The sequence below is a fragment of the Lampris incognitus genome, chromosome 19 (genome assembly GCF_029633865.1).
Source record: "Lampris incognitus isolate fLamInc1 chromosome 19, fLamInc1.hap2, whole genome shotgun sequence".
Classification (NCBI taxonomy): Eukaryota; Metazoa; Chordata; class Actinopteri; order Lampriformes; family Lampridae; genus Lampris; species Lampris incognitus.
Genome location: NC_079229.1, coordinates 222,979 through 236,691, shown reverse-complemented (window position 1 = coordinate 236,691; position 13,713 = coordinate 222,979). Strand labels below are relative to the sequence as shown.

General features: G+C 41.4%; 1 protein-coding gene across 1 annotated transcript in view; it reads left to right on the top strand.

Annotated features, from left to right (window-relative positions):
* The window catches only part of LOC130129958 (metalloreductase STEAP2-like), a 36,846-nt gene that overhangs the window by 21,281 nt on the left and 1,852 nt on the right, over positions 1-13,713 (top strand). The window contains exon 3 of the mRNA XM_056299664.1: positions 12,776-13,303. Within this exon, the coding sequence (XP_056155639.1) occupies positions 12,776-13,303 (528 nt within the window). The remainder of the gene's footprint in view (positions 1-12,775; positions 13,304-13,713) is intronic.

Here is a 13,713-nt window from a genome sequence, read left to right as displayed (position 1 = left end):
TGTGTGTGTGTGTGTGTTCGTATATGTATGTATGTATATGTATACATACATATACGAACACACACACACACACACACACACACACACACACACACACACACACACACACACACACACACAAATATATACTATATATAGCGTTTTTTTCCCAAAACCGTCAATGGTATTGATAGAAGTGCTCAACTAATGAGCAGCAGAATATCAATACAGATGCAGAAAAAAAGCTTTAATACATAGCATTATCACATTAGCAGCTGATGAGTGCACGACGCACGAAACAGGCTTGTACTACTATGTATTAAAACTTTTTTCCTGCATCTGTTTTTATATATATATATACATATACACACACACATATATACATATTATATACATACATACTATATATATACACACACACATGCATACAAATATGTACATACTATACACACACGTGTGTGTGTGTGTGTGTGTGTGTGTGTGTATATATAGCTTAAATCTTAGCAGTCGTTCTGATGCAGTGAATTACTTTTTATCTTCTGTTGATATGAGTATCAGTTTATTTGTGCAGGTGAAGTATAGACTGGTAAAGTGTTTTGTTGGTAAATTCAATACACTGTGATTGGTTACCATGTGCAGGAAAAACACTGACATTCTCCTCCCAACAAACACAAGTCCCTACAGCGTGGTGGTAACATATCAGTAGGGACAGATCACAGAGATGAACATCCCCCTCCCATGGCTCCAAACCAGTTTACCCCATCCTCTCCCTCCCTTTTTTCTACATCCTTCCCTCCCTCCCTCGGTTTCCTCATCGTCCCTTCTTTGTTTTGGTGAACAGAGATGGCAACTGATAGAGCTTTAGATGGTCTGTCTACTCTGCCCATCCGCCTGTGTGAGATACTACATCCACTTTAATTTATTCATGGATTATATGAAGCACCCTGTGACCTGGAGGAACAATCTGGCTGGCCTTTTTAAAGGGACAGGAACATGGAACCCACCTACGTGCATGCATTGTTAGCTTGTCATACTGAGAGCCTGTAATAGAAGTTTCAGGCATGTTCAGGGCAACAAGACAACCTGTTTTTCCTGGGGACAGCCCCATGTTTCAGTCCATTATTGGGTTGTCCTGACTTAATTTTAAACAAATTCTGACTTGTCCCATGTTTTCATTTGGTCCTCCTGGTTTTTGGTTTGGTCTGACTTGAGCTTTCACACCAAACTTGTAAATTCCACCCCGTTGCTGTCAGACCCCTTCAGTCAGTGCCTGGTTCAGGACGGTGCCAGCGCTGCTACTAGCTGCCATATTTCCCTCGGGTGAATCTGGTCACCCTAGGCATGTTTGATCATTTCTGAGAAAGTTGTGAGCTTTTATTTATTTTTTGTTTGTTTGTTTGTTTGTTTTTATTCCGGTTCTACTGCCACAAAGAGGCGCCATGTAGTCTGCTGAAAGGGCAGTTTGGGACATCACATGGGCTCAATGCTGAGAAACTCCACTGGTGTCGGTCTTCAATACAGAAAGGACAGAACATGTAAACCAAAGTCAACCACCGCAGGCAAGATGGGGAAATCGCTCATAAGGCAACAACATATGAATTAGACTTATAGTGTCTGTCAGCGCAAGAAAAAAAAAAGTTAATGTAATGGTCTGTGATCCAAACGCTTAAAATCTCACCGTGCTGAGCTGGCGTGACGTCACAGCATATACACAAGTGATCCGAGGGTGTGTAGAAGGCGCGCTTCGTTTTTCCATATAACTTTGCACTATTTGCACATCTATATGGCACAGTAGGTTTTTTTGCACAGTGTAATTCTGCACAGCTAAACTTTTGCAGGAAGGATAAATATTTGTATAACAGCCATGTCTGAATGTATTTTAGTGAAAAAAATTACATTGTGGGAGTGCAGGAATGAGGAGACGGAGAGGTCGAGTCAATCCCGTTTACTCGCCACACAAAACAACACCGATACAGCTCAATCTCTCGTGGCAACCAGCTAACCGCTAGGCTGCTGCAAACGTGGCTCACCCCGGAAACTCGAAGCAGTGCCTACCTCAGCACTCTGAATGTCTGCCTTAAAGGAGCAGCACCCCCTGGTGAATCTACCCTCAACTGTGTATCACCACAACATAAACATTTAATGGTTGTGTATGGAGATGGATCTTTGTCCTGCAGATGCTGGGGAAAGTGTTGACTTATCGATGAGAAGCAATGCGAAGTGGGCAAGTTATTGTTATTGGAAGTGTTTGTAATGACCTACAGGTCGATGATATATATATAATTGACCTGTAGGTGTCGCTGTGGTTCGTGAGCTATAGTACACCTGGGTAAATGAGAGAGAAGAGAGGCTTAGATGACAGGACATAAAGAGCTAGCACGGCTAACGAGCTACAAACTTAAAGTCTCATTTCTTGTACAATAAGAACATTACAGTGTTGTGTGATTTAGATGAAATATGAAGAATGGCTCATATGATATGATATTTGTTTGTGTGAGCTGAGCATCAAGGCTGACGCATTACGTTGTATTAGCGACCTATGTAGCAGCTGGATAAGATGTCTGTGAATGTTCTCATTCATCCAGGTCACGGTTATCCAAAGGAGTTGAATCAAGTGCAACTGGACTTGGTATAGATCCGTGAAGACGGTTCGCCTCTCATATACCAAGTCCAGTTGCACTTGATTCAACTCATTTGGACAGCTGGATAAGCTGTTAATCACGCTGCCCGCTGACAGGTGCCGTGCTGCCTGCGCACGACGTGATTTTGCCAAGTAGGATATGTTCCTGGATCAACATTCCACATTGTGTTGCTGGACGACATTGTGATCAACCAATCACAACCCTCTGACATCATCAGTCTGCTGCTCCTGCTAAACCCGCTTCTTTTTTTTCCAAAATTCCTTCGTGCCGTGCTTGGGGTAAGTTGCGCTTTTCCAAATCGAATTTAGTAAAATCCTCAGCAAAACTGAACAAACTAACCTTAACTTATTTTATATTTATACACTAGTAAGACACCTAGAGACGTAGCTATATAGCTCGCTCCAGGGTTAGCAAGTTAGCATTAATATTTAATTTAACTTATTTAAACTTTATAGTCTAGTAAGCTACATAGAGACGTAGCTATATGAGCCACTCCAAGGTTAGCGAGTTAGCATGCTGGCTAGCTAGGCTAAGCTAACAAGTAAGCTTGCTAGTAAGCTAAAATATTGTTCACTAACATTAAAGAGGAAAGATGAAAGCTGAACAAAATCCTTAACTGCATGTCTTTAAATCATTAATATCGAATCTTTATAGTTTAGTGAGCTACCTAGAGCTGTAGCTATATGAGCCACTCCAGGGTTAGCGAGTTAGCATGCTAACTAGCTAGGCTATAATAAGTAAGTTAAGCTTGCCAATAAACTACAATATTGTTCACTGACATTAAAGGGTAAAGATAATATAAGAACCCTAATTTTGCTTTGGTCAGCATAATTTTTCATTACTATGAACCAGAGCATTGTAGTCCCCCCCCCCCCGACACAACTTATTTTGTGAACTCTCATCTCATCTCATCTAATCATCATCACCGGGGTCGGGTTGCGGTGGCAGCAAGCTAAGTAGGGCATTCGAGACGTCCCTCTCCCCAGCAACGCCCTCCAGCTCTTCCTGGGGGATCCCAAGGTGCTTCCAGGCCAGATTAGACATGTAGTCCTTCCAGCGAGTTCTGGGTCTACCCCGGGGTCTCCTCCCAGTTGGCCATGCCCAGTAAGCGTCCAAAGGAAGGCGCCCAGGAGGCATCCTAATCAGATGCCCGAACCATCTCAACTGGCTGCTTTCGACGCGAAGGAGCAACAGCTCTACTCCGAGCTCCCTCTGGATGTCGGAGCTCCTCACCCTATCTCTAAGGCTGAGCTCAGACGACACCCTACATCGGCAACTCATTACAGCCGCTTGTATCCGCGATCTCACCCTTTCGGTCACTACCCAAAGCTCATGACCATAGGTGAGGATTGGATCGAAGATTGACTGGTAAATTGAGAGCTTTGCCTTCCAGCTCAGCTCCTTCTTCGCCACAACAGTCAGGTACAACGTCCGCTGCACCAATCCGGCTGTCAATCTCCTGCTCCATCCTACCCTCACTCGTGAACAAGATCCCGAGATACTTGAACTCCTTCACTTGAGGCAACAACTCATCCCCAACCCAGAGGGACCAAGCCACCATTTTCCAGTAGATAACCATGGCCTCAGACTTGGAAGTGCTGACTCTCATCCCAGCTATTTCACACTCAGCTGCAAAACACCCCAGTGTGTGCCGGAGGTCGTGTTCTGATGATGCCAACAAAACCACATCATCTGCGAAGAGCAAAGATGCAATTCTGAGGTTCCCAAAATGGACCTTTTTTTTTATTATGTGAACTAATTGTGTTAATGTTGATCTAAGACCATCACTGCCATGTTGACCCTGGACCATTGTCACCATTGTAATCACTGATGGGTTTAACCAGTATACCAAACCCCTCCAGGATCACATTATTAAATATTAGCCTATAGGGTGTCTTCCCACCTGCCGCCCAATGATTGCTGGAATAGGCTCAAGCATCCCCGCGACCCTGAGAGCAGGATAAGCGAATAAGATAATGGATGGATGGGAGGATAGGTACATTTTTGTGATTTTCTTAGGTAAACGTATTCTCTCTATTCTTGGAAAGCTTTGTCTTACATCTCAAAATCATCATAATGCCATTGTAATGCCTCAACTTGAAATGTATTTTATTTATTCCCATGCTTTGTGTGTGTATGAGAGAGATTAATTTTCCTATTTAATAATTTCTTTCCTTTCTTTTTTCCCAGTATGTAAACCTTAAGGCTCAACACGACCGGTAAGGATGTAAATTCCATGTTTGTGATACAGGCAGATCCTCGTACTGTACTTCAAAGCGAAACTGTTTTTTTTTGTTTTTTTTTTTGTTCACAGATCCTCATTGGGGTTCCTTTGTCGGAACCCTAGACCTTAATAACATTGCCCTTTCTGACTTAAAGGCACTATTTGAGCCCCATCCTATAACAGATGTGGTAAGTTTGTGTAAAGCTATACTTTTAGCATATTCATCAACATTATATTTTAAAAGTGAACTGAAACTGTCCCAGTTCCAACTAATGTCCCTGGTCTTTTTAAAAGGTTATTGATGCACTGCTGGCTCTGAACTGCAAGGTATGAATACACCTTAATTAATGTAGACAAATTAATTTGTGTTTTTATGGAATTGAAAATCTTTCTTTCTGCCTCCTCAAAGGGCTACCCCAGTGTATACCCAATGTGCAGCCAGTCTTAACCAAGATTCTGTCTGGGCCACAGAGGGCCAAAATAGCCTTTTTTTTTGTAAGGTGTGGTATATTCATAACATATCCATACACCTCCCAAGTACTAAACAGAACAAATGCTGGCAAAGCCATGAGCGGTTGTTTTGCCTTGCTGACGTTAGAAGTATCAGTGTTTCAGATCATTTTAACAACTGTGTTCACCCAGTGTGCTTCTCTTTTGGTCCCATGAACTTTCTTATTCCTTAAAGAACAACCTATACAGAAACTTCACGAAAGTGATTGGTGCTATCCTAGAAAATGGAAATCACTGGGCCCTTTTTGTGAGTACGGTAGTCTTTCCTATGTAAAGTTGTGAGAAAACCCTAGTCTGTCTTATCCACCACAGCATTTTTAATTGTTTTTAACAGTCAACCATATCCATACTTAAATCTGACATCTGACACTTGACCAAATGCATAGTCTTATTTTTATGCTTAGCTGCTTGTCTTTTTTAAATCGAAAAAATATGTGTCAAAAAATTCAGTCATTAAATGTGTCTTAAAACATTAAGTTTAATTTTCTGATATCTGTAAACCCTCTGAATTAGAATTAATTACGCAACACTAACTGTTCTTTTCTTATAGTTCTGCGACATACCAAACGGGCAGCTCACATACATGAACTCACTGGGAGAGACTGAAGAAAGGAAGTAAGAAATCATGAAGAACTGGAAGTAGTGAATTCAGTTAATACAATTGAAGAAGGGGTTAGAAATGGTCAAAAAATGTGATTAGGTTGATGAATGTAGTTGATGCTTTTTACGTTTTGCCAGACTGCTCAACCTTTCGTTGCAAACCTTTATAGATACTAAAAAGTCTGTTGCCAAGTTAGCTTTTAAAATGTAAAGAGGAGCTTTGAAGTCCTCTTTTAACAGTGAGCAAAGCGAAAGTACAGTTTCAGTGAACATATGGTTATACCATTTATTGGTCTTTTGGCAGGTTCAGAATTGTATTTGCTGCAATAGCTATATCAGAAACTATATGATGTTTCATATGTAAAACATTAATTTACCGCTCAATATTTTTATTTTGTTATGTGAACAGAGTCAGTTTGAATAGATTGTGCTTGTAAATATAAGGAGAATAATCATATCTGTAATGTTGAAATCCTTCTAAATTACTCAAACAAATGAATGCAGTAAATTTAACTTATCAATACATCTTCATTTTCCAGCTCTTTTGCCTGAGCAAAGGGGAACACCCTGACATGGAAATAGTGTGATGTACCCCATCCACATCAGGAGGACGGACACTCTTGCGGCATCCATGTGCTAATGGGTAGTTATGTCCTTCTTCTTTGTTTAAAAGTTGTTGTCATGAAGGTTTCCATGTTATTTTAAAGATACCAACCTACATTTTGATTTCCACTAATGGGAAAATATTTCACTAATAGATTCAACCTAATTTATGTTTCAGTGTGCTCAGGCTCTGCTTGAAGGCAAGAGTTTTGTTGCGGACTACGGGCAGGATATCCCTACACTGAGGGAACAGCTTTGCTACTTTGTTTTCTGCTGTAGGTGCTTGCAATATTAACATTTGTGTACCTGTATAATTGTAATTTCACATTTGAAAATTGACATAATTATATTCCCACAGGAGTGGCACAGTGGTTAGCGCAGTCACCTCACAGCAAGAAGGTCCTGGGTCTGAGCCCTGGGGTAGTCCAACCTTGGTGGGTTGTCCCGGGTCGTCCTCTGTGTGGAGTTTGCATGTTCTCCCCGTGTCTGTGTGGGTTTCCTCCGGGGACTCCGGTTTCCTCCCACAGTCCAAAGACATGTAGGGCAGGTGAATTGGCAGTACTAAATTGTCCCTCGGTATGAATGGGTGTGTGTATGTGTGTGTCGACCCTGTGATGGCCTGGCGGCCTGTCCAGGGTGTCTCCCTGCTTGCCGTGCAATGACTGCTGGGATAGGCTCCAGCATCCCCGTGACCCTGAGAGCAGGATAAGTGGTTCAGTTAATGGATGTATGGATATTCCCACAGATCGTACCATAAAGCGTGCTGTATGCTGGGGCTTTTTATCAAAAGACAAGGTAATTATTGAGAACACATGACCTGAGATGATCTGAGGATTTTCTTTTTTTTTTTTTTTTACAGATTAAGCACACTATTATTTTCAGGTCCAGTGTCAGAAACGTCATGCCCGCTGTCATCCAAGATGCTGGCAAAAAACTTGTACCATCTATCCACTCTTGTGTAAAATGATTAGTGATCAAATTAAAATAAAAGAAAAGTTGGTGCTGCTTTGAAGTTCAACCCTATTCACAAGCAGTAATCTGAATAAGTGGTGTTACTCATAACACTGTAGTAGCTTATGTTGATCTCAAACCAAACAATATACATTTCAAGTGTTATTAATTTACTGAAATGCTTGAGAGCATGGGAGAAGAAAATAATCAGTTTCAACTAATTACAGAAGACACTAAGGTGGCAAGAGCAAGCACAGCAAGGATTAACAGAATGACAAGATCAGAAACAGGGAAAGCAGGACGCAAAAGAGACAGAAGAGAATCAGAAAAAGATGACACAGGTGAAAATATACAAGAGAAGGAAGTCAAGGAAGGTGAAGATGCAAACTGTCCACTGAATGAGACTAGAGACGACAGCAATGGTTTCAGGGTGTTCGGGCGCTCAGCTCTTACTGAGCTGAAAATAAAAACCTATGTTGTCACAGAGGAAGAAATAAAACGCATAATTAAAGGGGAGAACATGTCATGTAATGTTTCCAGAGACCTGCTTGGAGTCAGTAAACTTTATATCCAGTGCTATATATATATATATATATATAATATATATATATATATATATACTCAGCTGCGCCTCGTGCCTATGACTGGAGCACAACCTGTGGTATATTGGCGATATACCACACCCTCTCATGAGTTATTGCTTTGTATTGTTTTTTCTGATTGTTGGGTCTGAATGTTACTACTGCTATATAGCTGTCTTTTATTGATAAACGTTTTCTGCTGTGTATATAAAATGTATCATTATTTTCAAGGGGCGCAAGAGAAATCTCCCAGAAATTGTGCTGAATGTACCAAAGGCCAAAACAAAGGTCAGTATTTTCAGTGCACTCTCCGAGGGGGAGGCTTTTGACTTAGCCAGTGGTCTAAGTGAAAGCCTGTGTCACACCGTGGAACCAGAGTTGGTACGGAAACACATCAGTGCCAAAGACGTAGATGTTACAAGGCAAGTTTTCTTAATGTAATGTTACCTTTTTGCTCATATAGGCTCTGAATCCCTAACCACCACTACCCCTCTTGCCACCCACTTTTAATTTCAGAAAAACGCTATCTATCATCAGGGAGGACTTGAAGTCAAACCTGAATTCTGAATCCAGCTTCAGCTTGCTGACCCACACCTTTGGCCTCCAGGCAGTTCATGGGGTTCTAGGATTTCTTATCAAGAGCTTGAAATAATAAAAAAAAAAAATACAAAAAAGACACTTAGTTTTACTTACTTGGTTTGTACACTGTTCAGGTCCAGATAGATGTACTCTTAGAAATGTTAAATCTAAATGTTAAGACCAAAAAGACACACAAAAAAAATATTGTTAAGTGTGTTTATTCATCTTTACACTTGTTCCTTTAAGATTTAATCTCAATGAATTGTGTCTAAAACATTTGACAATTGTTTTCCCTGTATCCAGAACTGTGTATTTTTCAAAAACAAGAAAGGTGGGCCTTGGAATCTGTGCTCATTCCTCCAAACTGGCTTGCTGAAGTGCATTAGTTCTTTACGTAGTGCGGTATTTTCTTCTTTTTGTTTGCCATTTTACTTTTCACTAAGCCTCTTCCTCTGACTTCACTTGTGTTATGCTAGTTCTCTTTTTGCCATGTTTCGCTCTGCTTGGGAAGAGGGGCTGTATTTTTCTTGAAGTGTCGTCAGAGTCACGCCTTCTCGACAAAAGAAGACTATTTTCTTTTTGGCAAATGTTAACATGCAGAATATAATTGTGCCTTGTAATGTTATCTGGAACTTTCTGCCTTGTGTCGACAATCTTGAGAAAATCCTGAAGTTTCTGTATGTCTGCTTTTTTGTCTTGTGGCTCAGATGATGTATCATGGCTATCAAGTTCATTCTCAAATAACTCTTTCTTATTATTTACAGTCATGCTAAAAACTTGTGCAGCTACCACGAGGCAGGGACATATACCGTGATATGAGAAGGTACAACAGCTGCAGGAACGTGTTTTTGCAGAGGCATGATATGTTGCTCTCCCACAAAGGCTTTGTACATCTGTTTCATTTGTCACCTCAGAGCACACTGAAAACTGCCTTGTTTCTTTGACAGTTTTTGCATGGGCTTGCATTTGAATGGCAAGATCCGTAAACTTATGATTGTCCTCATGCTTGAGCAAATCCAGCAAAGCCAAATGTTTGCATCCATGACCCCTCACATCAACAGGGCAACTGCAGAAGCATTCTGCAGGGCATGTTCTGTAGGAGAACCCTGGGTTCTTCTCTGATGGCACATTGTAAATGTACGCTTGAGACGATGTTAATATTGTTGTTTATCTTGATCCACCCCTTTGCCAACAGTCCAGTTGCTTTGTTAAGTGTTCCTTCAGATTTTCTTTTGAGCCTGTTTGGTGTCCTTCCAGCTGATTGCAGGTTTTTTATAACCTGAAAATAAGTCTCTGACTTGTTGAGTAGAACAGTAAGTAAGTCATCCATATGACGGTTTCTTACTCCAGATAAAAACTGATATTTGAGTCAATGAAAGAACCTAAGAAAACATGAGAGATCCGTGTTAGATTTTACAAAGATAGCTAATGTTTCAAGTGCATCCAAACAGATTTATTTATATTCTTACTGACTGTATACGGATACTTCGAACACTCTGAACCTTGCCTATCCAATAACGATGACTTTGCACATCTGTATACTTACATGTCTGTTGTTAGAATGTCAGCATGATAGACTGGAAGAGATTACCAGATTGCTCACAACTACATTGTCTAATTTTTCTAAGGACCGATAGCTTAATAAACTGTCAGATTGTTGAACTTTAAACTGTTTAGTTGTGAACCAAGGAACTGATAAGCCACTTTAAGGACAAGTGGGACCAATAATTCCAAAGTACCTGTACTCATACTGCTTATATGGCAAAATAAACGTTCTGTTAATATATCATCAAAACCAAAAAACCCCATCTATTGCAGTTATCAGCCCTGGACAAATGCCGTCTGCATAAGTGTGCAGTAAAGCTTGCCTATATGATGTAGGCTATGTCTTTGAATTAAGTGTAGCCTAGACTTGTCAACTCATGACAACGTCATGAATGCGACACAAGCATCTTTACAAATGTCATAATTTATAATAAGCTATAATATAATGTAGGTCTAGGCTATGGTATGCTCAAATTGTAAACTAGAATGCCAGTGAATGAAGAAGTGTCTGCACCATTGCATGATCTGGAACGAGAGGGGATAATTAAGCTGACACATAGCATATAATAATAATATGTAATTGCACATTTCAAATAAAATGTCTATTTGTCAGGAATGTTATGTAGGTTGGAGTTATCCTTTTTTATATACACAATTAGTTCACATAAGTTGTTTCTGGAAAAAAAAAAATTACAATGCTCTGGTTCATAGTAATGAAGAATTATGCTGACCAAAGCAAAATTAGGGTTCTTATATGATCTTTACCCATTAATGTCAGTGACCTATATTGTAGCTTATTGACAAGCTTAACTTACTTATTATAGCCTAGCTAGATAGCATGCTAACTCGTGTAAACTACTAATAAGACACGTTAGTCCCTAGTTAACTGATCTGACCCTTTAGCCGAGCGGTTAGTGATGTCGCCTTGTGGTGCAGTACACCCCGTATCGAATCCCGCACCAGGCAAGAAAATAACCGGTTACATTGGTGGCAGCGGTGGGATCCGGAAGTGTGCAGATCCTCAGAAGTCTCTTCGGAGCGCGGGAATAACAAAGCGCGAGGGCGCGCTACCGGGGAGAGTGACGACTGTAAACTACTAATAAGACACGTTAGTCCCTAGCTAACGGGTCTGACCCTTTAGCCGAGCGGTTAGTGATGTCGCCTTGTGGTTGCAGTACACCCCGTATCGAATCCCGCACCGGGCAAAAAAATAACCGGTTACACTCGCAAACCGTGGAGTGGCTCATATAGCTACAGCTCTAGGTAGCTCACTAAACTATAAAGATTCGATATTAATGACTTAAAGACATGCAGTTAAGGATTTTGTTCAGTTTTCATCTTTCCTCTTTAATGTTAGTGAACAATATTCTAGTTTACTGGCATGCTTACTTGTTAGCATAGCCTAGCTAGTCAGCATGCTAACTCGCTAACCCTGGAGTGGCTCATATAGCTACGTATCTAGGTAGCTTACTAGACTATAAAGTTTAAATACGTTAAGGTTAATTTGTTCAGTTCTGCTGAGGATTTTACTAAATTCGATTTGGAAAAGCGCAGCTTACCTCCAGAAGGGCATGAAGGAATTTTGAAAAGAAGAAGCGGGTTTAGCAGGAGAAGCACACTGATGATGTCAGAGGGCTGTGATTGGTTGATCGCAATGTCGGTCCAGCGCCACACTGTGGAATGTTGATCCAGGAACATATCCTACTTGGCAAAATCACTTAGGAGCCTGCAGTACTTCTGACAGCCGTATTCCATTTTGTGGCTGAGTAAAACACTTCATGATCAGTTTGCATCTTACCACTGCCTCATGTGTCCTTCACCATGAATCCTGTGCCCTTCACCATGAATCCAGCAGCTTCTGGTATCTAGTTTCAACGGCTGCATTCATGAAAGTATCCATGATGTGAGGATTCTTCTTAAAAACAGCTTATAAAAAACAAGATACCTTGGTTGTATGAGCTATTTACTTTCAACCATTCACATGAACCATTAGTTTATAATGTATCTTCCTAACTGTATTTTTTACCACGTTTTTACTTTTTCTTTAAGACAGAGACAATGCAGTCATACTCACTGTTGAACCTGACTTTTGGATCAGAGGTCAACACTGGCTCATTCTGAACACGTTGTAGCAAAAGAATCATCAATTCAAACTCTCATCATCACTTTTCTTTCTAATGCTGTTGTGCACAAGTTTGATTAAAAAATGTTTCTAAATCTAACCTTAAGTCCATCAGATTACCTGCACAATGCTCCAAAATGTGATGGAAGGGCCACTAACAACTAAAAGATGAGTTGACAACTTGAAGGGAAGTCTGACAACGATTCAGCTTTAAAGATGCTTTATGTTGCTATAAAAAAATCCAATGAAATATTTTGTGCACATTCATCTCTGATTTTCTATGTTGGCAATCAAAATCCTGTAAGCTCAGTGTTGTGCATCGTAGAGCTTTTGTTGTGAGAAACAGGCTCTGATTTAAATGATTTGGATGACTCAGAAGAGTGCTCATCAAGAGCCCTCAAAATCATGTCATGCTGTGCTTTATCTCATCAATGGCCAGGTGTTCATCTGCAGTAACTCCATGGAGGCCCGTCAGCAGGTCATGGAGCTTGCCCGCCAACTCAACTTCGTGCCCGTAGACATGGGGCCCTTGTTGTCTTCGCGGGACATCGAGAACATGCCTGTGCGTCTGTTCCCTGCGTGGAGGGGCCCTGTCCTGGTGGCTGTGGCCCTTTCCATCTTCTTTTTTGCCTACGCTTTTGTCCGGGACATAATCTACCCATACGTGAAGCATAAGCAGAGTGACTTCTACAAGATCCCTGTGGAGATGGTGAACCGGACTCTGCCCACTGTGGCTATCACACTGCTGGCCTTGGTCTACCTGGCTGGCCAGCTTGCTGCCACGCACCAGCTTTACCACGGGACCAAGTACAGGCGTTTCCCCCACTGGCTGGAGGGATGGCTGCAGAGCCGCAAGCAGCTGGGACTGCTCAGCTTCTTCATGGCCTGCGTGCATGTCCTCTACAGCCTCTGTCTTCCCATGAGGAGGTCAGAGAGGTATCTGCTCCTCAACATGGCCTACCAGCAGGTAAGAGAATGGATGTGTGTGTGTGTGTGTGGGGGGGGGGTTTGTTTATCTATCCTTGTGAGGATCAAAATGTCCCCATAAGGATCATAAAATCAGAAACAAGCTACCTAGTGTGGAGGCTTTGTTGATCCTCACAAGAACAAGGGGTAGTCCCATGCCAGGGGTGAGGTGCACAGCTGCTGGGGTTATAGTCAGGCTTAAATGTAGCATTAAAGTTAGCCAGTAGAATCTGGCTCAAGGTTTAGGGTTAGGGATTAAGTTTGAGTTTACATTTTAGGGGTTTTTTCCGTTTATGGTTAAGTTTAGGGTTGGGGTCGGGCTTAGGTTAGTCTCGCTGGCCAGACCCCATCTCAAGGAGTAGGGTGTGGCTGGAGAGAAGGGCAGATGTCGGCACCGATCAGAACACAAGT